Source organism: Ovis aries, chromosome 19 (assembly GCF_016772045.2).
Source record: "Ovis aries strain OAR_USU_Benz2616 breed Rambouillet chromosome 19, ARS-UI_Ramb_v3.0, whole genome shotgun sequence".
Lineage (NCBI taxonomy): Eukaryota > Metazoa > Chordata > Mammalia > Artiodactyla > Bovidae > Ovis > Ovis aries.
Genome location: NC_056072.1, coordinates 52,215,661 through 52,241,439, shown reverse-complemented (window position 1 = coordinate 52,241,439; position 25,779 = coordinate 52,215,661). Strand labels below are relative to the sequence as shown.

The 25,779-nt window shown below is 45.4% G+C and overlaps 1 protein-coding gene across 18 annotated transcripts in view; it reads right to left on the bottom strand.

Annotated features, from left to right (window-relative positions):
* SCAP (SREBF chaperone) overlaps positions 1 to 25,779 on the bottom strand; it is a 100,028-nt gene that overhangs the window by 27,290 nt on the left and 46,959 nt on the right. For 16 of the 18 annotated variants that reach the window (XM_060402601.1, XM_060402598.1, XM_042236326.1 and 13 more), the window contains 2 exons: positions 20,969 to 21,188; positions 78 to 207 (listed from right to left, as the gene is read on the bottom strand). In XM_060402601.1, coding sequence (XP_060258584.1) covers positions 78 to 207; positions 20,969 to 21,090 — 252 coding nt within the window. In that variant the 5' untranslated portion in view covers positions 21,091 to 21,188. Of the gene's footprint in view, positions 1 to 77; positions 208 to 20,968; positions 21,189 to 21,342; positions 23,180 to 25,779 lie in introns of those variants that run through there. The other 2 variants (XM_042236328.1, XM_042236333.1) reach the window with 2 other exon arrangements.

The window sequence follows — 25,779 nt, the reverse complement described above, 5'->3', positions numbered from 1 at the left end:
GCTCCACACAGAACCCCTGCCACGGCCAATCCGCACCCAATGCCCAGGGCGCTCCTCAGGACACGCTGAGCACCTACCCATTCTGGCTGCTCATTGGGCTCTCCAGGCTTGTGGTCAGAGGTCAGAGGTGGGGGTGAGTAATCTTTCACAGGAGTGGTGAATTCCACGGGTCCTGTTCCTGGCAAGGGCAGCTTCAGCAGTGGGTAGCTGGGATGGACAAAAAGGAGAGAAGGGTCAGGACATGATGGCAGGTAGAATCCATGCTGAGATAATAGTGACACAGGAATCACTGCAGCTGCACTCGCCTCCTGTGCTAGAACTGCACAAGTGTACAAAATACTAGTCATCAAACTTTAGGGCTACGAGGAAACGCAGGAGCCTCTAGATTAGAATTTTCAAGCTCCTTTTTGGTCACAGGAAACCCAATTCATAAACTACTTAATGAAATAGATTACTGGCTGAAAATGTCTAGAGATGTAATAAGGCAAGGTGCTAAACAAACTTCTGGTCATATCAGACACACATAAGACAACGAGAAAAAACTGGGGAAGGACTTCCTTGGTGGCCTAGCTAAGACTCCACGCTTCCATTGCAGGGGGCACAGGTTTGATCCCTGGTCAGGGAAGTTCCGCACGCCAGGCAGTGTGGTCAAAAAAGAAAAACAAAAAAAAAAACAGAGAACCAAAACTCCAGAAGGATCCTGATTCAGACTGCTATGAAAATTGCTTTAGTTTAAAAGGACAGACCATAAGATTGTGTATAACACATTGAGGGTATGGTTTACACTAGACCAAGCTGAACTGAAAACAATGGATCCACCACTGGCAAAGGAAAAAGCCTGGACTAACATCAAAAAGTTGGCAAATGGATATGCTTTTGTTTCTGACTTCATTTCTTAAAAAAAAAATTTTTTTTTTTAGAACTTCCCTGGTGGGCCAATGATTAAGATTCTGAGCTTCCAGGGTCTGCAGTAAATGCAGGTTCGATCCCTGGTCAAGGAAGTTATGCATGCCACATGTGGTCAAAAAAAATTTTTTTTAACTGAGAATTAAGATTTATGTAATACAATGCACAAATTTTAAGCATACAGTGAGTGCAATGAATATTTACACATACATACATCTGTGTACCCACGATGTAGATCAAGCTACAAAATATTTTTAGAACCTCAGAAGGTGGCCTTGTGCACTAGTGAAGAGCATCGTCTACCACAAACCACTATCAGAATTTCTATAATCACAAATCAGCTCTGTTTGTTTCCTCTAGCATATAACTGAAATCACCCATTCCACTGCCTACTCATTTGTGACTGGCTGTTTCAACTTACATCCACCAGATTCATCCACACTGGTGCGGGCAGTTTCATATACACGCACTGTTTCATGCATACGCACTATTCCACCAAGTGAACATATTACAGTGCATTTATCTATTCTAGTGTTGAGGAGGAACATTTGGCTGTTTCCAGCTGGAACTATCAAGAAGAGAAATTATGGAAATTTTTATGTATACACTCATTCTTATGTAAGCACTCGTTTCTGTAAGGTATATCCCTTGAACGAAATGGCTGGGTTGTGGAGCATACACACATTTAGCTTTGTGGATAACACTAGATTTCCAAAGTACTTATTTGAATTTATGTTCCCGCTGGTTGCGCGATGGGAGTTTCAACTGCTCCACCTCTTGATCTTGTCAGTCCAATTAACTGGAACCATTTAAAGGAGGAGGTGCTGGTATAGCTCTGTGGTTTCAATATATAGCAAACAATGTACGCTTATCTTTCATATGCTTATTGGCCACCTGGATAATCTGCACATATTTCCAATTTTCCTTCTTTTCTTGATTTTTAGTTTCATTCCACTGTCACTGGAAAAGATCCTCTGTAGGATTTCAGTCTTTCTAAATTTATTGAAACTTGTTGTGATCTAACACAGGGTCTAACTGTGATCTAACACATGTTCACGTAGGAAGAATGTGTACTAGTCTCGTTGGTTTCAGGGTTGCTCAGGTCCTCCATTTTCCTTGTTGATTCTGTCTGGTAGTATCCATCACTGAAAGCAGAGACCCACTGTCACTGGAGAACTGTGTATTTCTCTTTACAATTCTGTCCATTTTTGCTGTATATATTTTAGGAGTCTGTTAGGTGTTAAGAGGTTTATAATCATTATATCCTCCTGTTATACTGAAGCATATATATAGTGTCAACATATCAATATAATCAATATATCATCAACATATAGTGTCCTCCTTCTTTGTCTCTAATAAACTTGCTAGTGTTGTTTGATAATAATATAGCCACGTCAGCTCTCTTTTGGGTATCATTTAGCATGGAATATCATTTTCCATCCTTTTCCTCGCAACTGCTTTGTGTTCTAATATCCAAAGTGTAGTGGATACCTACAGTGTCTCCCCAGGCACCACGACGGGACCTGCAGGCCACAACCACTGAGCCCACACACTCTAGAACCGTGCCCTGCAACAAGAAGAGACGCTTGTGTGCCGCAACCCAGAGCCCAGGTGTCGCAACAGAGACCCAGCGCAGGCAAGAACAGAGAGCACGCAGACACTTTTCTTAAATATACAAATCGTGCTGCCTTTTTGTGCTGTTGCACTGGGTCTTTGTTGCTACGCACAGGCTTTCTCTAGCTGCAGCGAGCTGGAGCTACTCGTCTTTGCAATTCGCAGGCTTCTCAGCGCTGTTGCAGAGCACAGACTCTAGGTCTGTGGGTCTCGGCAGCTGCAGCTCACGGGCTCAGCAGCTGGCTCGTGGGCCTAGCTGCTCCTCGGCATGTGGGATTTTCCCACGGCATTTGTGATCTTCCCGGACCTGTGTCCCCTGCATTGCCAGGCAGATTATTATTATTTTTTTTACTATTTTAAATGTTTTATTTATAAAATTTTACCTCATATATAGAAGGAATTCTAAATAATAAATAATTAGGTAAAATGTTATAAAGATAAGCTAATAATTATTTTTACTAGCAACAGATCCTTGGTCCCCGGTACTCCAAGGGATTATACTGGTAATCCAAGGCAATTTTAGCAATAAAGTAGGAATTCTGTATATAACTGGATCTGGATTTTTCAAGTGTGTGGAGAGCAACAGAATTTTCAATGGTATTTTCATACATTTTCAATGGTTTTTTATTAGCAGTTATTAATCAGACCCTTAAGAAAAAAAACTTTCCAAAAAATAATCCTTGAAAATGGTTTAAATTTAAACCCATTAACTTCACAGGGTTTCTATTTAGTCATATATCTTTTAAATGTCAGACTGTCAGGCTTCCTTCTTGAAGGGAGTATAACAGTGCCTGTATCAGAGAATAAAACTATTTATAAATATTTTTAAATTTTCTAAAATATAATTTTATATAAATGGTAATTAATTTGGGAAATCAAAATTTGATTATAATTAAATTGCAAATTATAGTATTACACTGAATACACTTTATGTTTTTGGCCTATAATAAAGATACAGGTTGCTGTACATCAGGAAGTAAAAAAAAAAATCAATGTAAAGTAAGTTGAAGCTTGAGAGGTTAGCTCTGTTCAGAATCAGTGTTGATTTAAAAATTAATGCAAGTTGAAACAAACATGCTTTGCTTTATCAACATAACGTGCATAACACTAAGACAGAGTAAGAAATGCATTAAAAAAAACCAAAAAGGTGCTTTCAGCCTGTGTGTGGACATGAAGAGGTGTGCACAGAAACACAGAGCTGGACAGGGAAGTCTCGATTCTTTTAAAATCAAATTGTCTTTTAGCAGGAGAGTTTGATCCACTTACACTTAATGTGAACACCGACAGGGAAGGACTGGCTTATGCTGTGCAGCTATTTGTTTTCTGTTTGTCAAATGACTTTTGCTCGTCGATTCCTCCATTGCCTTTTTTTTTTTTTAAATAACAGGGAAGGGTTGATTTTTTGTAGTGTGCCACTTCAACTGACTTCTACTTTCCTGTTCTATATATCTTGGAAATTATTTTCTTAGTGGTTACCTTGAAAGTGAAAGTCACTCAGTTGTGTCCGACTCTTTGGGACCCCATGGACTATACAGTCCATGGAATTCTCCAGGCCAGAATACTGGAGCAGGTAGCCTTTCCCTTCTCCAGGGGATCTTCCCAACCCAGGGATCAAACCCAGGTCTCCCACATTGCGGGTGGATTCTTTACCAGCTGAGCCATGAAGGAAGCCTGTAGTTACCTTGGGAGTTCTATTATTAACAACTTATAGGACTTCCCTGGTGGTTCAGTGGTTATTAGGAATTCACCACTAATTCAAGGGACACATGCTCAATCCTTGGTCCAGGAAGACTCCACATGCTGCAGGAACTGCTGAGCCCACGCTCTGGAGTCTGTGAGCTGTAACTGCTGAGCGCACGCGCCGTAACCACTGAAGCCACCCGCCCTAGCGCCTGTGCTCTGTAACGAGAGTGCCCAGCAGGGAGAAGCCCACAGACAACAGCAAAGACTCCGCACAGCCAAAAACTAAACAACAGCAAAACCATGTAACAATCTAGGCTGAACAGTATCATTACAGAGGAGTTCAAAAGCAAATCTGGGCAGGCAGAAGAAAGGACCACCAATCACGAAAATAAGACAACTGAAATTAAGCAGACTGAGAGTGTTGCATCCACAGTATACACTCTGACAGTACATCCTGGTCTTTCTCCTTTTATTTTGTTACTGTCACAGATTACACTTTACACATTTCTTCTCATTAACATAGCTTTTACGTTACATTTAATACACATGACCTTTAAATCACACAAGACAAAGAAAGAAATTACAAACCAAACCAAAAGCACAGCAACATTGATCATTTTTGCTAGTGTTTATTAGTGGTAACAAATTTGCTCAGCTTTTGTTTATATGAAAATTGCTTAATTTGTCCTCCAATACTGAAGTACAGTTTTGCAGAAGATAGAACTCTTGGTCGAGTCTTTTCCTTTCAGGACTTTAAATGCCTCCATGGTGAAAAAGTTGTCTTAAAACTCAACATTTTGGCATCCAGTCCCATTAAGTCATGGCAAATAGATGGGGAAAAAATGGAAACAGTTATAGATTTTATTTTGGGGGGCTCCAAAATCACTGCAGATGGTGACTGCAGCCATGAAATGAAAAGACGCTTGCCCCTTGGAAGAAAAGCTATGACCAACCTAGACAGCATATTACAAAGCAAAGACATTACTTTGCCAACAAAGGTCCGTCTAGCCAAAGCTATGGTTTTTCCGGTAGTCATGTATGGATGTGAGAGTTGGACTGTAAAGAAGGCTGAGCGCCTAAGAATTGATGCTTTTGAACTATGGTGCTGGAGAAGACTCTTGAGAGTCCCATGGACTGCAAAGAGATCAAACTAGTCAACCCCAAAGGAAATCAGTCCTGAATATTCATTGGAAGGACTGACGCTGAAGCTGAAATTCCAATACTTTGGCCATTGACTGCAAAGAACTGACTCACTGGAAAAGACCCTGATGCTGGGAAAGACCAAAGGCAGGAGGAGAAAGGGACAACAGAGGATGAGATGGTTGGATGGCATCACTAACTCAATGGACATGAGTCTGAGCAAGCTCCAGGAGCTGCTGATGGACAGGGAAGCCTGACATGCTTCAGTCCATGGGGTTGTAAAGAGTCGGACAAGACTGAGTGACTGGACTGAACTGAACTGATGGTTTCCGAGAGGAAATCAGCCATTAATCTATTGAAAATTCCTTTTATGTGAAGAGTTGCTTCTCTCTTGCTGCTTCCAAAAGGTAAGGTTCACCTGTTTGGAAGCAGGTATCAAGGGCTGTCCCTGGACTCAGCTAAGGTTCTGCTGGGGGAAACTGCACGAGGGCTGGGCTGACCCCTGGGTGTAGAGAGGAACCCAGGGCCCAGAGCTAAGGCTGCTGGAGCTTTAGCTCTACTAGAAGATGAAGGCGGGCCATATGCTTTATTTATCTACATTCACTTTCCACACAGTAGCTGCTCAAAACACACTCACTAAACTGAAAGCAGCCTGTTTCTCAAGATTTGAAATATTTAAAACATCTGTGAATTCCAGGACTTTAAACATTCCTGCAAGGAAATCAAATTAGTCAATCCTAAAGGAAATCAATACCCTGAATATTCACTGGAAGGACTGATGCTGAAGCTTTAATACTTTGGCCACCTGATCTGAAGAGCCTGCTCACTCGAAGAGATCCTGATGCTGGGAAAGACTGAGGACAAGAGGCAAACGGGACGACAGAGGATGAGATGGGTAGATAGGATCCACTGACTCAATGAACACGAACTTGGGCAACCTCCACGAGATAGTAGTAAAGAACCGGAAAGCCTGGCATGCCGCAGTCCATGGGGTCCCAAAGACTTGGACGTGACTTAGTGACTATACAAAAACAACAACAAAACATTCTAGCAGGAAAAAAAAAGAAGGGTAGCACACCCCAGAGCATCCACTTTCTTAGGATGAAATCTATTCGGAAACAGCCACAGACCTTGAGATACCTAAAATGGCTCACGGTCATTCTCCAAGCTTGCCCTGGAGCCACATACAACTCCCCTTCTGCTTCTGAGGCTCTGCACCTGGCTGACCACTCTTGCCCCTTCTTCTTCAGGATAACTCAGTTTCAAGCCTCAGCTGCAGTATTCCTTCCACAGGAAGTCCTTCCGCTCCCCCGCAAAGTCCAGGTTAATAAGGCCTCTCCTCCTCCTGCTGCTGCTGCTGCTGCTAAGTTGCTTCAGTCATGTCCAACTCTGTGCAACTCCATAGACGGCAGCCCACCAGGCTCTGCCGTCCCTGGGATTCTCCAGGCAAGAACACTGGAGTGGGTTGCCATTTCCTTCTCCAACGCATGAAAGTGAAAAGTGTAAGTGAAGTCGCTCAGTCGTGTCTGACTCTTAGCGACCCCATGGACTGCAGCCCACCAGGCTCCTCTGTCCATGGGATTTTCCAGGCAAGAGTACTGGAGTGGGGTGCCATTGCCTTCTCTGGCCTCTCCTCCTAGGATCTACCAAAGGGCCCCATACTCCTCCCCAAATGGTCCTTACCACTGACCGGGAACCTGTCTGTTTCTGTCTCTGTAACAATGACAACAGCTTCTAACTCTCACTGAGAACCTGTGATGTGCCAAGTGCCTTCCATCTTTTTGCTCATTTAAGCCTCACCACCGCCCAACGAGGCACGCAGAAGCTATATCTCCCCCAAGAAAGTGACAGAACCAGTATGTGAACACAGACAGTCTGGGCCCAGAGTCCACTCTCTATCATGCTATACTACCTGGTATTACATACAGTTTTGTTCTGTTTTGTTTTTTCAAAAATGACCATAAATTCCTTTTAATATAAGCACAAGAAAAAGATTCTACAGAAATACAAAATGCAAGGTAATCATCACCATCCACGGCTACCAAATGTGAGACCAAAAGGAATGCTTGGAAGAAAAGTGTCGGGCAATTTTACAAGCAAAAGCACTCACTTTATCAAGGTCAGAAAAAAAAGACCAAAGACAGAAACTGGAGGTTTCTACCACCAACCCACATTGCTTCTGCAAACTCGTTTCATAGGCCAGATTCTGTCGTGGCTTACTCTGACCTTACAGGGGCACAGGGAAGGAATCAAGTCTCTAAACCCCTCCCTGAATTTCCTGTCTCAGCTCCACCCATCCAGCTGCTCAGGCCAAGCACTCTGAGCTTGCACTCTCTCGCACTCCACACCTGGTGCTCAGAAAAATCCTAAAGACTCCATCTTCAAAATACATTCAGACTTGGCCACATCGCACCACCTCCAGGGCCTCCCCTTAGACTGAGCAACAGCTATCGACTCTTATCTGGAGTAATGGATGCACTAGCCCAGCTAGACTTCCTGTTTCTCCTCCTGAAATCACTTGTTTCCTCATCAGGTGCAGGTCACTCTGAATTTCCCCATCTCCCAGCCCACACACCTCTCTGCTGCTGTGCCCGCAGGGCCCACGGCCAGCCACCCAACACCTCTCCAGGGCCTGCTGCTGCCCTACCCTTGATCCCCCTCATCTGATCTCTGGACATGCTGGCTCAATTTCCAGCTGCCAGCACCGGCATCTCTTCACCTGAGAGTGTTCCACTGCTGCTGGAGGCCTCTCTGCCTCACAGAGACGGGCCCCAAGTACCAATTGAGGATTAATGCTAGCTGGAAGCAGCCCAGTCGGTGGTTCCTGTTATTACTGTATAGATTAGGGGTTGGCAAACTACAGTCCATGTCCTGTATTCATGTGGTCTGTGAATTCAAAGTGATTTTTACATTTTAAAAGGGTTAAAACCAACAAGACCTTCTATAATTAACAACCCCCCCCCAAAAAACGATGTCCTTTCCACCACAGAGGACTGCAATGCAAAAACTGGAAGTCAAGAGATACCTGGAGGGAAAAAAAAAAAGAGATACCTGGAAGAACAGGCAAATTTAGCCTTGGAGTACAAAATGAAGCAGGGCAAAGGCTAACAGAGTTCTGTCAAGAGAATGCACTGGTCATACCAAACATCCTCTTCCAACAATACAAAGAGACCACTCTACACATGGACATCACCAGATGATCAGTACAAAAATCAGACTGATTATATTCTTTGCAGTCAAAGATGGAAAAGCTCTATACCGTCAACAAAAACACCACCTGAAGCTGAGTGTGGCTCAGACCATGAGCCCCTTCTTGCCAAATTCAGACTTACGTGACGAGAACAGGGAAAACCACTAGGCCATTCAGGTATGACCTTAATCAAATCCCTTACGATTATACAGTGGAAGTGACAAACACATTCAAGGGATTAGATCTGATAGACAGAGTGCCTCAAGAACTATGGATGGAGGTTCATACACTGTACAGGAGGTAGTGACCAAAACCATGCCAAAGGAAAAGAAATGCAAGAAGGCAAAATGGTTGTCTGTGGAGGGCTTACAAATAGCTGAAAAAAGGAGAAGCGAAAGGCAAGACAAAAAAGGAAGATACCTAACTGACTGCAGAGTTTCAGAGAACAGCAAGGAGAGATAAGAAAGCCTTTTTAAATGAACAATGCAATGAGAAAGAGAAAACAACAGAATGGGAAAGACTAGAGATCTCTTTAAGAAAATCAGATAATAAGGAACATTTCATGCAAAGATGGACACAATAAATGACAGAAACAGCAAGAACCTAACAGAAGCAGAAGATATAAGAGATGCCAAGAATACACAGAACTGTACAAAAAAGGTCTTAATGACCCAGATAACCATGGAGGTGTGATCATTCACCTAGAGCCAGACATCATGGAGTGTGAAGTCAAGTGGGCCTTAGAAGGCATTACTACAAACAAGGCTAGTGGAAGTGATGGAATTTCAGCAGAGTTATTTCAAATCCTAAAAGATGATGCTGTTAAAGGGCTGCACTTAATATGCTAGCAAATCTGGAAAACTCGGCAGTGGCCATAGGACTGGAAAAGGTCCATTTTCATTCCAATCCCAAATAAGGGCAATGCCACAGAATGTTCAAACTACTGGACAATTGTGCTCATTTCACATGCTAGCAAGGTAAAGTTCAAAATCCTTCAAGCTAGGCTTCAAAAGTATGTGACTGAGAACTTCCAGATATACAAGCTGGATTTAGAAGAGGCAGAGGAGCCAGAGATCAAATTGTCAAGATCCACTGGATCTAGGAAAAGCAAGAGAATTACAGAAAAACATCTACTTCTGCTTCACTGACTACACTAAAGCCTTTGACTGTGTGGATCACAACAAACTGGAAAATTCTGAAAGAGATGGGAATACCAGACCACCTTATTTGCCTCCTGAGAAATCTGTATGCAAGTCAAGAAGCAACAGTTAGAAATGGACATGGAACAGACTGGCTCTAAATTGGGAAAGGAGTACATCAAGGCTGTATATTGTCACCCTGTTGATTGAACTTATATGCAGAGTACATTATGCGAAATGCTGGGCTGGATGAAGCAAAAGCTGGAATCAAGATTGCCAAGAGAAATATCAATAACCTCAGATATGCAGATGATACCACCCTAATGGCTGAAAGTAAAGAGGAAATAAAGAGGCTCTTGATGAAGGTGAAAAAGGAGAGTGAAAAGGCTGGCTTAAAACTCAACATTCAAAACACTAAGATCATGGCATCCGGTCCCTTCACTTCATGGCAAACAGATGGAGAAAAATGGCAAGAGTGAGAAACTTTATTTTTTTAGGCTCCAAAATCACTGCAAATGGTGACTGCAGCCATGTAATTAAAAGACCCTTGCTCCTTGGAAGAAAAGCTATGACAAACCTAGATAGCCTATTAGAAAGCAAAGACATCAGTTTGCTGACAAATGTCTGTATAGTCAAAGGTATGGTTTTTCTAGTAGTCATGGACCATAAAGAAGGCTGAGTGCAGAAAAACTGATGCTTTTTACCTGTGGTTTTGCAGAAGACTCTTGAGAGTCCCTTGAACTGCACAGAGTTCAAACTAGTCAACCCTAAAGGAAATCAACCCTGAATATTCACTGGAACAACTGATGCTGAAGCTTCGATACTTTGGTCACCTGATGTGAAGCGCTGACTCACTGGAAAAGACCCTGATGCTGGGAAAGACTGATGGCAGAAGGAGAAAAGGGGACAAGAGAAGATAAGATAATTGGATGGCATCACTGACTCAGTGGACACGAGTTTGAGGAAACTCCAGGTGATGGTGAAGGGCAGGGCAGCCTGGCATGCTGCAGTCCATGGGGTTGTAAAGACTCAGACACAACTGAGCGACTGAACATCAACATATAAAACAAAACAACCAAAGAAAAATATGTGATGAAGGCTCCACGTGGCCCTCCTATGCGGCCCTGCAGGGGATGAGTCTGCTGACCCGGCGGAGGGTGCAGCTCTCCCCATCGGGGAGCTCTGAGGCGGACGACCTGCACTGTTCCTCAGTGTCCCCAAATGTGACTCTCAGGCGGCCCACGGTATAAACTTGCCAGATAATGTGCCTCCCTTTCCAGCCCCCTCTCCCACCCGCTGACCACTATTCATTCCATCTTGCACATAAGCTGCTGCTGCTGCTAAGTCGCTTCAGTCGTGTCTGTGCAACCCCAGAGACGGCAGCCCACCAGGCTCCCCTGCCCTTGGGATTCTCCAGGCAAGAACACTGGAGTGGGTTGCCATTTCCTTCTCCAATGCATGAAAGTGAAAAGTGAAAGTGAAGTCGCTCAGTCGTGTGTGACACATAAGCTACATGCACTCAAATCCTTGCCTCGAGGAGCCCAAACTAACACACGCCCTCTACCCACTAAATGCTAACTAAACTCCTGTGTATCCTTCAAGGCCACCTCATCTTTCCAACCCAAGCAGTTAGGCACCTCTCTTCTACATTCCCATGACAACCTGCAGACACCGCTCCTCAATTCACCTGCTTAATTAATGTAAGAGATGTGAGGTGGGAACATGTCCTTCTAACTTTCGCATCCTCATACCAGCCACATGGAAGATGTTCAAGACATGTAGGCTGATTTTTAACCTACCAGATGCTGTACTGAGGACTAGCTTCATGGTGTGCACCTATATGGCTGCATAAGACCCCACGTTCAGAAGGGCCTGGAGCTTTGGGTTTAATGCTCTGCAGTAGATATATAGAAATTCTTAACAAATCTATCTTTTGATTTGTGTTTCATAAGCCAAGTCCATCACAACGGCACATGATGCGGAGTATAGGTTCACAGGCGGTCCCTCCACCCTCGGCCAGGAGTGTGACCATCAGCGCCCCTGCCCGCCTGCGTCCCAGGATCTGGCCATCCCCTCTCAGGCCAGGTGTCCATGTGCTGCTGCTGCCTACAGGCACCCGATCAAAACCAGTAGGGCTGTTCAGCAGCGCACCCCTCACCGTGTCCTGGAGCTGGGCGAGGCACCGGCCGTGGCTTATCCCAGGCTGGCTGTACCACAGCACATCGGATGGGCAGGAGCAACTTGGCAGGAGTAAGCCTTTCACCCACTCGCATCTGAGCATACTCCAGAACCTTTAATGGTACTTTTCCCTTGCTTTTTGAGGAGGCAGCCCTGCACCTTCATGCTGCACTGGGTCCCACAAATGATGGTGTTACGATGAGAGCTCAGGCGACACCAAAGACACACAGGAAGAGCACCCAGAAAGATGGCACGCAGAGGCATGGCACAGGACTCCCCTCCAAAGGCACCAGCAGTCGGACGCGCTTCCTCTCTCCCCTTCTCAGGGGACAGCAGTGCAGAACTAGGGTTGGGTGGTGAAAGTCTACAAGGGGAAACTTCGGAGATCTCCTGATCTCTCTTCTGTTTGAGGAAGTCTGGGTTGATAAGGGCACCTCTGATCTCCTCCAAGCCCTTCAGAACTTTTCCAGAGTTTGTGTGTGGGGCCAGGGGTAACTTCTGCTTGGAGGGAGCCTCTGGCTTCAGAGTGCTGAACAGGACCTAGGAGCGGCTGCTGTAGCTGGGCCGCAGGCTCCTGCATCTGGGCTTTGGGACACAGGTCCGTGGTGCTCTGGGACATCCTTCCCGGCCAACCAGCCCAGCTCTCAAAGCACAGGTGCAGACCCGGCTTCTGTTACTCAGATTTCTTTTTCATTCATGAAAAGAATCTAAGCATGTTCAGAGTGGTCACAGGGTACAGAAAGAAGAAGCCTGTTCTATAAGCCCGGGTGCCCACCTGCAAAGGGGCGACGACAATAATGGGGAAACCTGAGCCACGGCAGACACGGGAGAGAGAGGTTGAGAGCAGAGGCCACCACAACCGAGATGTCCGGTCTCAGCCTGAACGGGCTGCTTTGCTCCAGAGAAAAAGGAGGAAAGGGCCATGTCTGCTCTCAGACATCCACACACCCTGCAGGATTCGCCTCCTTTAGGGGGTTCGGAATGGTCTCATTGTGATTCCAACTTGCTCTCTAAGGTAAAATTCACCCTCTGTAACCATGAGCAGCACGTTATGGAATCACAAGTGACCCAGTGACCCCCACATAAACCTCTGACCCACAGGGACGGCAACCCAGCTGGCCTGGCACCCAGACACTGTTCCTTCACACCACAGCATGCCCACCGCTTCCCATGGTAGACCCAAGCGACAGGACTCTGCCTTGCTGGGCCGCTGCCGGGCATCCTGGTGGCCTAATTAGCTCTAGGAAATGTAAGTAGACACCTGTCGCCACAGTGCCTACTTGCTACAAGTTTCATCAGATTTTCCCAAAGGAAAGAGCATTCATGGCTCCCAGGGTGATCCTGTGATGAACAGGCGCACAGCTCAGGAAGCTGCTAGAGCCAGAGGGAGCGAGAGCAGCAGTCCCTTCATCAGGCTGAACAAGTTTCTCGTTCCACGTAGAATACAGGTAAGCAGTTGAATGGAGCCTGGGCATCTAATGAAACCACTATAAGCGGTCTATTCACTTCTCCAAAGAAGACATACAGATGGCCAATAACCTCATGAAAAGATACTTGACAGCACGAATTATTCAGTTCAGTTCAGTCACTCAGTCGTGTCCGACTCTTTGCAATTCCATGAATCGCAGCATGCCAGGACTCCCTGTCCATCACCAACTCCCGGAGTTCACTCAGACTCACATCCATCGAGTCAGTGATGCCATCCAGCCATCTCATCCTTGGTCGTCCCCTTTTCCTCCTGCCCCTAATCCCTCCCGGCATCAGGGTCTTTTCCAATGAGTCAACTCTTCACATGAGGTGGCCAAAGTATTGGAGTTTCAGCTTCAAAATCAGTCCTTCCAATGAACATCCAAGACTGATCTCCTTTAGAATGGACTGGTTGGATCTCCTTGCAGTCCAAGGGACTCTCAAGAGTCTTCTCCAACACCACAGTTCAAAAGCATCAATTCTTTGGCACTCAGCTTTCTTTACAGTCCAACTTCACATCCATACATGACCACTGGAAAAACCATAGCCTTGACTAGATGGACCTTTGTTGGCAAAGTAATGTCTCTGCTTTTGAATATGCTGTCTAGGTTGGTCATAACTTTCCTTCCAAGGAGTAAGCGTCTTTTAATTTCATGACTGCAATCACCATCTGCAGTTAACTTTGGAGCCCCCAAAAATAAAGTCTGACATTGTTTCCACTGTTGCCCCATGTATTTCCTATGAAGTGATGGGACCAGATGCCTTGATCTTCATTTTCTGAATGTTGAGCTTTAAGCCAACTTTTTCACTCTCCTCTTTCACTTTCATCAAGAGGCTTTCCAGTTCCTCTTCACTTTCTGCCATAAGGGTGGTGTCATCTGCATATCTGAGGTTACTGATATTTCTCCCGGCAATCTTGATTCCAACTTGTGCTTCTTCCAGCCCAGCGTTTCTCATGATGTACTCTGCATATAAGTTAAATAAGCAGGGTGACAATATACAGCCTTGACATACTCCTTTTCCTATTTGGAACCAGTCTGTTGTTCCATGTCCAGGTCTAACTGTTGCTTCCTGACCTGCACTAATTATTACAGAAATGCAAATTAAAACTACAATGTGGGGTTGGGAGGAAGATTCAAGAGGGAGGGGACATATTTACACCTATGGCTGATTCATGTTGCTGTATGGCAGAAACCAACAGAATATTGTAAAACAATTATCCTCCAATTAAAAATAAATAAAATTAAAAAAATACTACACTGAGGTACTACCTCACACTGGTCAGAATGGCCATTGTAAGACTGTCTACATATAATAAATGCTGAAGAGGATGTGGAAAAAATTTACATTCCCACCAAAAGTGGTGGGAATATAAACTGGGACAGCGCTACAGAAACCAGTATAGAGGTTCCTTAAAAATCAGCTCCCATACAGCCCAGCAAGCCCACTCCTGGGAATCTATCTGGAGCAAACTCTAATTCAAAAAGGCAACAGGCGCTCTTAGGTTCACAGCAGCACTCCTTACAATAGCCAAGACATGGAAACCACCTAAATGCCTACGGACAGATGAATGGATATGGAAGATGGAGCATGTATATATGAAAAAAGGAATATTAGTTATAAAAAAAGGATGAAATAACGCCATTTGCAGCAACATGGACGGACCCAGAGGTGATCGTACGAAGTGAAGTCAGCAAGAGAAAGACAAGCACTATATGATATCACTTATATGTGAAGCTAAAATATGACACAAATGAACTTTACAAACAGAAACAGACACACAGACACAGAAGTTTAGAACCAGTTGCCAAAGGGGAATGGGGAAGGATAAATAAGGAGTTTAGAATTAGCAAATACAAACTACTACATAAAAAACAGATAAAACAAGGTCCTCCTCTACAGCAAAGGGAAGAATATTCAATATCCTGTAACAAACCATAATGGAAAGAATATGAAAAACAGCATGTATACATGGATAACTGAATCACTTTGCTGTAGAGAAGAAACTGACACAACATGAGAAATCAACTATCCTTCAGTTAAACACAAAAATCACAGGAACTTCCCTGTTGGTCCAGTGGCTAAGGATCTACCCTGCAGGGGCTTCCCTGGTGGCTCATCGGATAAAAATCCACCTGCCAACGCATGACACGTGGGTTTGATCTCTGGTCCAGGAACATGCCACATGCCAAGGGGCAACACAACCTGTGCACCAGCTACTGAGGTCATGCGCCTGGAGCCCGTGCTCTGCGACAAGAGAGGCCACTGCAATGAGACGCCCACCACAACTGCAGAGTAGCCCCGCGCGCAGCGACTAGAGAAAAGCCCGTGCAGCAAGAGGACCCAGCACAGCCAACAGACATATACAAAAATTATTTTTCAAAATAATAATAAATGCACAAACTTAAAAAAAATTCAGTGGCACTGCAATCGTCTCTCTCAGGCTGAGACTGTGGGAGTGTCTGTGTTCGGCATTACTATCTGGCACGGCTCTTGGCATATACTACAGCCATCTAGATTGAGGTGGCTATAAAACCCAACTGCGTGCACTCTCCTCAACGTCTATTATGTAGGACCGCTACCTCAAAAAGCCTCTCTGTCCTCTGTCTAGGCAGATCCTGGCCCACTGGCCACTGGCCCACTGCAACTGAGACTCTTTCTCCGGCTTCTTGGTCAAGGAGCAGACCCCTGCAGTGACAGTTATCAGCACCAAAGTGTTCCTCATAAAGTTCACATCACCACAGTGAAGTGGAGAAACCACAGATGTGGATCCACCACACAGACCTATCAGCTGCCGCACACACCACTTACTGTCTCTCCGTACAAGTGTCATCATCAGCAGAGGAACAAGGGAATAACTGCCGCCTTCAAGGATGTCAGGCGAGCAAATGAAACAGCATGCGGGGAAGCGCTCGCACGCGAAGCCAGTGCTCAGTGAAGATGAGTCTCCACTCCCTCTAGCCAGCCCAGCCCCACCCCGAGGGCCCCCACCCGCTTCCCAGGACTGATGTTCCTCCAGAAACACGTGTGGGATCTAAGACAGGCATCTGCCCAGCTGGGCTGCAACTGGGCTGCTGCTGCTGCTGCTCAGTCACCAGGCTGCGGCCGACTCTTTGTGAGCCCATGGACTGCAGCATGCCTGGCTTCCCGGTCCCTCACCATCTCCCAGAGTTTGCCCAAGTTCAAGTCCACTGAATCAGTGATGCCATCCAACCATCTCATCTTCTATTACCTTCTTCTCCTTCTGCCTTCAATCTTTCCCAGCATCAGGGTCTTTTCCAGTGAATCGGCTCTTCACACCAGGTGGCCCAAGAACTGGAGCTTCAGCTTCAGCGTCCGTCCTTCCAGTGAGTATCCAGGATTGGTTTCTTTTAGCATGGACAGGTATGATCTCCTTGCTGTCCAATGCATTCTCAAGACTCTTCTCCAGCACCACAGTTCGAAAGCAGCAATTCTCCGGCACTCTGCCTTCTTTTGTGGTCCAACTCTCACATCCATACCTGACCACTGCAAAGACCACAGCATTGATTATATGGAACTTTATTGGCAAAGTGATGTCTCTGCTTTTTAACACACTGCCTTGGTCATAGCTTTCATTCCAAGAAGCAACTATCTTCTAATTGTAAGGTTGCAGTCACCATCCACAGTGATTTCAGAACCCAAGAAGAGGAAATGTATCAGTGCTTCCACCTTTTCCCCTTCTATTTGCCATGCAGTCATAGCAGCAAATGTCATGATCTTCATTTTCTGAATGCTGACTTTTAGCCAGCTTTTTCACTCTCCTGTTTCACCCTCATCAAGAGGCTCTTTAGTTCCTTTTGCCTTCTGCAATTAGAGTGGTATCATCTGCATACCTGAGGTTGTTGATATTTCTCGCAACAATCTGGATTCCACCTGTAACTCAGCCAGCCCAGCATTTCGAATGATGTGCTCTGCATATGAGTTAAATAAACAGGGTGACAATGTACAGCCTTGGGGTACTCCTTTCTCAATTTTGAACATCAGCTGTTCCAAATAAGGTTGTAACTACTGCTTCTTGACCTGCATACAGTTTTCTCCAGAGACAGGTAACATGGTCTGGTATTCTCATCTCTTGAAGAGTTTCCCACAGTTTGTTATGATGCACACAGTCAAAAGCTTTAGCGTACTCAATGAAACAGAAGTAGATGTTTTTCTGGAATTCCCTTGCTTTCTCTATGATCCAATGAATGTTGGCAATTTGATCTCTAGTTCCTCTGACTTTTCTAAACCCAGCTTGTACATCTGGAAGTTCTTGATTCAAGTATTGCTGAAGCCTAGCTTGAAGGATTTTGAGCATAACATTACTAGCATGGGAGATAAGTGCAATTGTCCAGTAGTTTGAACATTCATAAAGAAAGCTGAGTGCCGAAGAATTGATGCTTTTGAACTGTGGTGTTGGAGGAGACTTTTGAGAATCCCTTGGCCTGCAAGGAGATCCAACCAGTCCATCCTAAAGGAGATCAGTCCTGGGTGTTCATTGGAAGGACTGATTTTGAAGCTGAAACCCCAATACTTTGGCCACCTGATGCGAAGAGCTGAATCATTTGAAAAGACCCTGATGCTGGAAAGAGTGAGGGAAGGAGGAGAAGGGGACAAAAGAGGATGAGATGGTTGGATGGTATCACCAACACAATGGACATGGGTTTGGGTGGACTCCGCAGTTGGTGATAAACAGGGAGGCCTGGCGTGCTGTGGTTCATGGGGTCACAGAGTCACACACAACTGACTGACGGAACTGAACTGAACTTGAACGTTCTTTAGTACTGCCTTGTTGGGAAACTGGGATGAAGACTGACCTTCTCTAGTCCTGCATCTGCTGCTGGGTTTTCCAAATTTCTTGACATACTGAGTGGATCACTTTAAAAAGCATCATCTTTTAGGATTTTAAGTAGCTCTACTGGAATTTCATCATCTCCACTAACTTTAGTGGCAGCAGTGCTTCTTAAGGCCCACTTGACTTCACACTCCAGGATGTCTGGCTCTAGGTGAGTGATTACACCATTGTGGTTATCCGGGTCAATAAGATCTTTTCTGTACAGTTTTATGTGTATTCCTGCCACCTCTTTTTGATCTTTTCTGCTTCTGTTAGGTCTTCACCACTTCTGTCTTTTCTGTGTCCATCACTGCATGAAATGTTCTTTTGATATCTCAAATTTTCTTGAAGCCATCGGTAGTCGTTCCCCATTCTGTTGTTTTCCTCTATTTCTTCGCACTGTTCATTGAAAAACGCCTTCTTGTCTCTCTCTGCTCTTCTCTGGAACTCTGCATGCAGGTGAGCATACCTTTCCCTGTCTCCCTTGCTTTTTGCTTTTCTTCTGCAACTGGGCTACAATGGTCGCTCAATACTGTTATTATCACATCTGCCTCTTCTCCTATCCCCCACCCCATTCTAATTCACCTTGAGTCAAGGAATCTTCCATACTTGAGACCTTAGCCCCAAAGGTCAGAAAGTTTTCATACCAGAGGCCCTTATCACAAATCCAAGGACAATTTGTTTTGAAACACATGTGTGATTTCAAATTATTCATTCAAAGATAAATCCCAGTTGTACCCAGCTACATTCACAGCTGCTGCCCACCTCACACACTCCCTGTCTGGGAAGCTGTCTGGACCCGGCTGGCCAAATCCAATCCTCAGAAGGTGAATGGCAAGAAGAAACACCCTTTCCTTTCTGGTACTAGAGCTGTCCTTGTGGAAAGGGAGTCACAACTACCTCTTCAACTGCCCATTGAGAAAACAAGTTTAATTCAGGGTGTTCATCCATTATGGATTTACTTAACACCCTTCCAGGTGCAAAGGCACATACACAGAGGCTATCACAGAAGTGAGAATTTATGACAGGGGAGCTGGACACCACCCACCCCTACAGAAGGCGAGAGGAGCAATAATGACCATGAGCGTCACCACTGCTGCTACAGAAGTCAGAATAAAAAATACTTTTAGCTGAGATGTGGTAGAACTTTTCAAGAGAGACACACAGTCTAGTGTTCTCAGCATGTGGGCCCCTGGCCTGGGAAGCTGTTTAGAGACGCAAGTTCTTGGCTTCACTCAGACCTGACGAACGAGAAACTCTGGGGTAGAGCCCGGCAGTTTCGTTTAACGGGCCTTCCTGGTGATTCTGATGCTAGCGCAGCTTTAAGAATCTCTGCCCAAGCACAGGAGCCAGACCTAGAAAAGGATGATTCTGAAAGACAGAGATGCATAAATTGACGTAAAGGAAAGAATACAAGCAAAACCAAGAGCTGGGTTCTCCGAATACTCCTAATTCATCAGATGCAGGATAAAGCCATAAGCATCTTATCATGTACAACACAAATTATCAAAGTTTAAACAAATACACTGAGCCAGAGTGAGGAGACCGGGGGAACACAGTGCCACAGCTGCAGGCACCAGGATCCCTGGCCTGGATCTGAACTTGGTTCCCTGCTCATTGGTTGTGTAGACCAGGCAAGCTTTAATCTTCCATTCTCCCTTTGGTTAAATGGAAATATAACTGGACCATTTCCCAAGGTTTTTATGAGGATCAATGAGACATTTAATTATATACCTGCTGAAGCACCCAGCAGGAAATTCTCAATGAATATGCTCATCTTTCCTTGTCCTAATTAAGGAAGAACTTGGGATCATTAACAACTGAACAACGAGTTCAGTCCTGAACCATCCTTCTTCCAGCACAGCAATGCAAACTTCTATAAACATTAGATGTGCAACAAATCTGAAAACCAGAATTCTTCCCAGAGACAAGGACGAGGTGGGCTCTTTTCTTGTCAGTGTTTGAGAGCCAAAGGGGACCACTGGTTGTCACCTTACATCAAGCCTCTCCTTCTACAGTGTCTTCATCAGCCGCAGCTTTCAGGGTTCTCCAGGGCCCTGGGACAGCTCAAAAGACATGGAGAGAGGGCGGCACAGCCTCCCAACAGTGCGGTGAGTGCGGCGGCCCTGGGACCAGAGGTCAGAGGAGGCTCCCCAGGAACCCAAGAAAATGACTGGAGAGGGAAGTGCCTGGTGATCCAGTGGTTAAGAATCCACCTTGCAATGCAGGAGACACCGGTGCGATCCCTGGTCCAGGACCTAAGACCCCACATCCTGCAAGACAACTAAGTCCAACATGCCACAACCAGAGAGCCCGCACGCTGCAAGTACTGGGCCCACACAACTGGAGTCCATGCGACAAAAGATCCCGCGAGAGGCAATGATAGGCCCATGTGTAGAAAACCCTATCCTGGGATTAGCCTGCAACACTGATGGGATCCCAAGAAGTGTTGAAATGGACTGTTCTTGCAACACTCCAAGGCTCCTGCTCTTAACCAGATACCAAAAGGAAGCTACCACTGCTGAGAAGGAAAATTAAAAGATCACACTTTTATTCACCCTGCAGTTTCTTAGAAACATCTCAACGTTATTTTGAGAACTTCTCAATAATATGAACAAACCTGGCGACTTACTAAATTAGGGTGAGCCTGGGCTGTTTTAGTGCAGCGGCTTCCACCCCAGGACTAGAGGTTCCCACTGGTGGCCCGGAATGAGCCTCAAGTTCCACTGTGTAAAAAGACACAGTCCAAGGGCTACACAACAGTCAGGGTTAGGAAGTCGACTGGCCTACCATATCCAGGGCAACCTGGAAACATACCAGCAGGCTAAGATGCAGAGCCCCGTGAAGAGAATGATGGGGATGGGGTAGGACGCACAGAACAGCCCATGGTTGTAGAAGGCCTGAGATATCTTCTCACGCAGCCTTTCAGTCAGGGTCATCCTCAGCTGAAGTCACCTTGCTGCCATCCCGGAAAGTGACCATGGATCAGCCTGGCACACGCTGGATGGCACTGACAACGTACACCATTTGCAGACACCTGGCAAGAAGGGAGAAAAGCGAATTAGCAAGGAGGACCTGGCTGTGAACACTAGGGCACCCAGGGGAGGTGGCAGGGACGTGGAGACCGAATCAGGATGTGTACAGGCAAGAGCTGGAGACATCAACTCCAACCCCCACACTCATATACACACGTGCATAATCTTGGTCAGCTCCTAGTGACTGTGGGCAGTGTCCAAGTAAGTCTAACCAAAGAAACCAAAAAACTGCCCCTCTAGCTCTAGTGACAAACTGTCAACCATCTTCCACATTAGGCACTTTCTTAAAAAGGCCACTTCCTCGAGAGGGCATTGTTCTCACATGTGGCACAGGAGAGCATGCCTGTGTAATTGAGAGCAACTTCAGCTGCTCTCGGCCAAATGGACATTCTGGAAACCCTCCCCCCTGTTCTCTGTGCAAAGGCCAGACCAAGAGAAATCCTTGGGAAAAACCTTCAAGGACTGACCCCTCAAAAAAACACGTTTCTTGCACAAACAGTGATTCACTGATAAAGAATGTTCAGTAAGGTCAGCCCTCAACGTAAAAACACCAGAAAGCCTAGGCCCCTGGCATAAAACAAACTGCACTGCAAGGTGGAAGTCTCTGCTTCTGGTCCCCCGTTGTTCTGGGAACATGTGGGGCAGAGGGCCCCTTCTGCTCCTGCTGCCCAAGCTGTCTCCTTCTTTGAGTGACAGCGCCCAGCGCGACTCAGAACACCAGCTTTCTGCACAAGATCAGCCCTGCACGGACTGTCAGTTAAGGTCCCCTCCCTGACCCCCACCAGGCTGGTCATGTCTGTCTCCCTGGACTTTGACTTCTAACAAAAAGAAGCAAAACTGGACATGGCGGTACTGAATCCTCCCCGAGAGGTTCTGGCTCCCAGATCACTGCGCTGCTCTGGCTCCAGTCCTTTCTGAAGACTCATTAGGTCTTCCTTCTGGCCATCCCATAGTCTTCCAATTAAATCTCTGTTTTGTCTGTGCGTTGCTTCCCAACAGAGAAACTTACACCCAAAAAATCAGAATATAAAATTCTAATAGAAAGGCCCAAAGAATTCCTTTCCCTGCTGAGCTCTCCAATGAAATTCACGTTTAAATCTACTTCTGGAATTCCCCAGTGGTCCAGTGGTTAAGAATCTGCCTGCCAATGCAGGGGACACAGGTTCAATCCCTGGTCTGGGAAGATTTCACACGCTGTGGAGCAACGAAGCCCATGGACCACAACCACTGAGTGCGTTGTACTAAAGCCCATGAGCTGCAACTACTGAAGGCCGTGCGCACTGACAGCCCGTGCCCCACAGCAGCAGAAGCCATGGCAAGGAGAGACCACGCAGCACTAGAGAGCAGCCCCCTGCCCGCTGCAACTAGACAGGAAGCCAGCGCACAGCAATAAAGACCAAGCACAGCCATTACATTACCAGATAAAAATAGAACTATTTCTTAAAAAAAAAAAAAAATCGACTTCTCCTGTTCCATGTTGCTATTTTCCAGTCTGTGCTACACAAAACCTGCCCAGATGTGTGTCTTGGCGTGATCTGGTTCACTGATGAAACCCAGGCCAAAGAGGTGATGCCTCAGCAGTGTGACACCAGAAAAGAGAAGCAAAAGCAGTCACACCACAGCCGGTTAACAAGAAGGGATTCACTCCATCCGCCTTCCCGGAGGCACACGCCTCAAGCATGCGTGCAATCCTCCAGTCCAAGAACCTTCTAAGGAAACATGACCCAGAGCCCTCTGTGGGTCAACTCAAAAGGCAGCAGGCAGGGGAGCCAGCAAGTGACAGCTCTGCCCAAGTAGCAGAGCTGCTAACAAGAGCCCAGCCCCCCAGGCTCACCTGCAGCCTCAGAGCTCACGAAGGTCTCAGGCCAGGGCCCGCGGCAGGACCCCGCAGCTGCGCTCCCCGCCAGCATAATCCAGGACTCTGGGGAAGCGACCTTTCTGCTCCCACGCCCCTAACCCTCCGTCCTGCCCCAAGGGGGAAACAAACACTAATGAGAAGCCTGTTTGTAGAAAGACACTGTCAGGAACAAGCTGGAGCTTTTCCAACCTCAGTCCTCTGCCAAGCCCCACATCTCTTCCCTTAAAGGTCCCCAAACCAAGCCCACCAGGAAACTGTGATGCTACTAATCCTAATCTCCTTCTCAGGCCTCTTCTGTTCTCTTATACATGAAATTACTAATATGAGAAAAAAAAAAAAAAGAAAAACATCTCCCTTCCATTCTGCAGCAAGTACAAGTCTTTCTGACATGATCTTAGTCATTTTCAGTTCCCATTCATCTTGATTACGGAGTAAAGTTATGACCAACCTAGATAGCATATTCAAAAGCAGAAACATTACTTTGCCAACAAAGGTCCGTCTAGTCAAGGCTATGGTTTTTCCTGTGGTCATGTATGGATGTGAGAGTTGGACTGTGAAGAAAGCTGAGCGTCGAAGAATTGATGCTTTTGAACTGTGGTACTGGAGAAGACTCTTGAGAGTCCCTTGGACTGCAAGGAGATCCAACCAGTCCATTCTGAAGGAGATCAGCCCTGGGATTTCTTTGGAGGGAATGATGCTAAAGCTGAAGCTCCAGTACTTTGGCCACCTCATGAGTTGACTCATTGGAAAAGACTCTGATGCTGGGAGGGATTGGGGGCAGGAGGAGAAGGGGATGACAGAGGATGAGATGGCTGGATGGCATCACCAACTTGACGGACGTGAGTCTGAGCGAACTCTGGGAGTTGGTGATGGAGGCCTAGCGTGCTGCGATTCACGGGGTCCAAAGAGTCGGACACGACTGAGCAACTGAACTGAATTGAATTGTTCATTTTCATAGCACCCGGAAAACAAAATCATAAAACAAACAAAAAAAAGAAATCCAAATTCTAGTTCATTACACAGCCCACCTACCTGAACCTGGCAAGAGAATTACTTATCTTTCCTCTACTATGTTCACTTTGACACAAAGCTATTCTAAAGCACAATTTATCCAACCTGAACTGAAATTTTCTTTCCTACATTGCCCCACACTTATAAATTTCTTCAGCTCAAAATCTACACTCTGAACTCAGCTTCCTGAATTTAAAGAGACACAACAGTTTTTATGTGATATATACACATACAGTGGAATGTTATTCGGCCACAGAAAGGAATGAGGTTCTGACATACACTACAACATGGACAGACCCTCCAAACATGCTAAATGAAATAAGGCAGACGCAACAAGACAAACTTTATATGATGCCACTTATAAGAAACATCTAGATTAGGAAAATTCATAGAGACAGAAGACAGATTAGAGGTTACTAGGAGCCTGGGGACAGAGAGGATTGGGAGTTACTAATTACAGCTGCTTTCTGGGGTGATGAAAAGTTTTAGAAATAGATAATGGTGATGGCTGCACAACACTGTGAATGTAATTAATGTCCCTGAATCGCACAATTAAAAATAGTTAACATGGAAAATTTTATGTTTATACATATTTTAACACAATAAAAAATAATTTAAGAAATTAAAAACATAATTAAAAAAATAAAAAATAGTAACTTAAAATAATTTTTAAAAATTAAAAACAGACAGAATATGTAGAAGGGATGGAGGCTCTGGGGGCCTGAGCGGACCTATTACACAAAAATGCAAATGATTTTGTCCAATGCCTTCATGGGAGACCCTGCTACAAGCAAAAACAAAGGGCTCTGTTGTTATAGACCCAAATTACAGAGCTGTATGTATAAAGAAAAAACACTATTGGAACCAGGACAAAGAACAGCCCTGGAGGAAGTCTATGGAGAGGACAAGCCCAGATCAAGTCAGACCCACTGGCTCAGAGGACAAAGGGCACAAAGAACAGGAGGAGTCCCTGAGGGCGGGCTGGGGAGGCAGACTGGTGCCACTGTGTCACGGGCTTGCCGAACCCGTGATTCTGAACCTGCCCCGAACCAGACCACAAAGGCCCAAGTTTTAGAAAAATCCATACACGTAACATACATTAACATAGAACATTACTTTTTTAAAAAAGAGATGATGGTCTATTTTGTGCCTGTATTCACCAAACTTTCAGCATTTAAAATTCTCTTCAACCAACTCACAAAAGTTAAACACTCAACCAAGAAAAATAAATGTGTCAAAGCCCCAAGAAGAGAGTAGGAAAAGAGATGCAAAAGACAACATAGACTGCAGGCTCTGTCTCAAAGCTTTCCAAGACCGCTTGTTGAAAAGCCTTACCATCTCCCCTAAATTTCAGCCATACTGGACCCATCATGCTTATTCTTACCACAAATATTTACTCTCTCCTTTCTCTGGAATAAATACCCAGAAGCGAAACTGCTAGGAAACATAAAATGTACTATACAACCTAAGACTGCCAACATATTTTCCAGAGTGCCCACACCGCTTTCCACCAGATGGACTTTGTTTCTTGGCATCCTCACCAGCATTTGATATTGCTACTATTCTTTATTTTAGTAGGATTAATAGAGTGTATAGGTATCTCATTTGATCTTGATTTGCATTTCCCTAATGGATAGTGAGAGGAAAAGGAGAAAAGGAAAGACACACCCATTTGAATGCAGAGTTTCAAAGAATAACAAGGAGAGATAAGAAAGCTTTCTTCA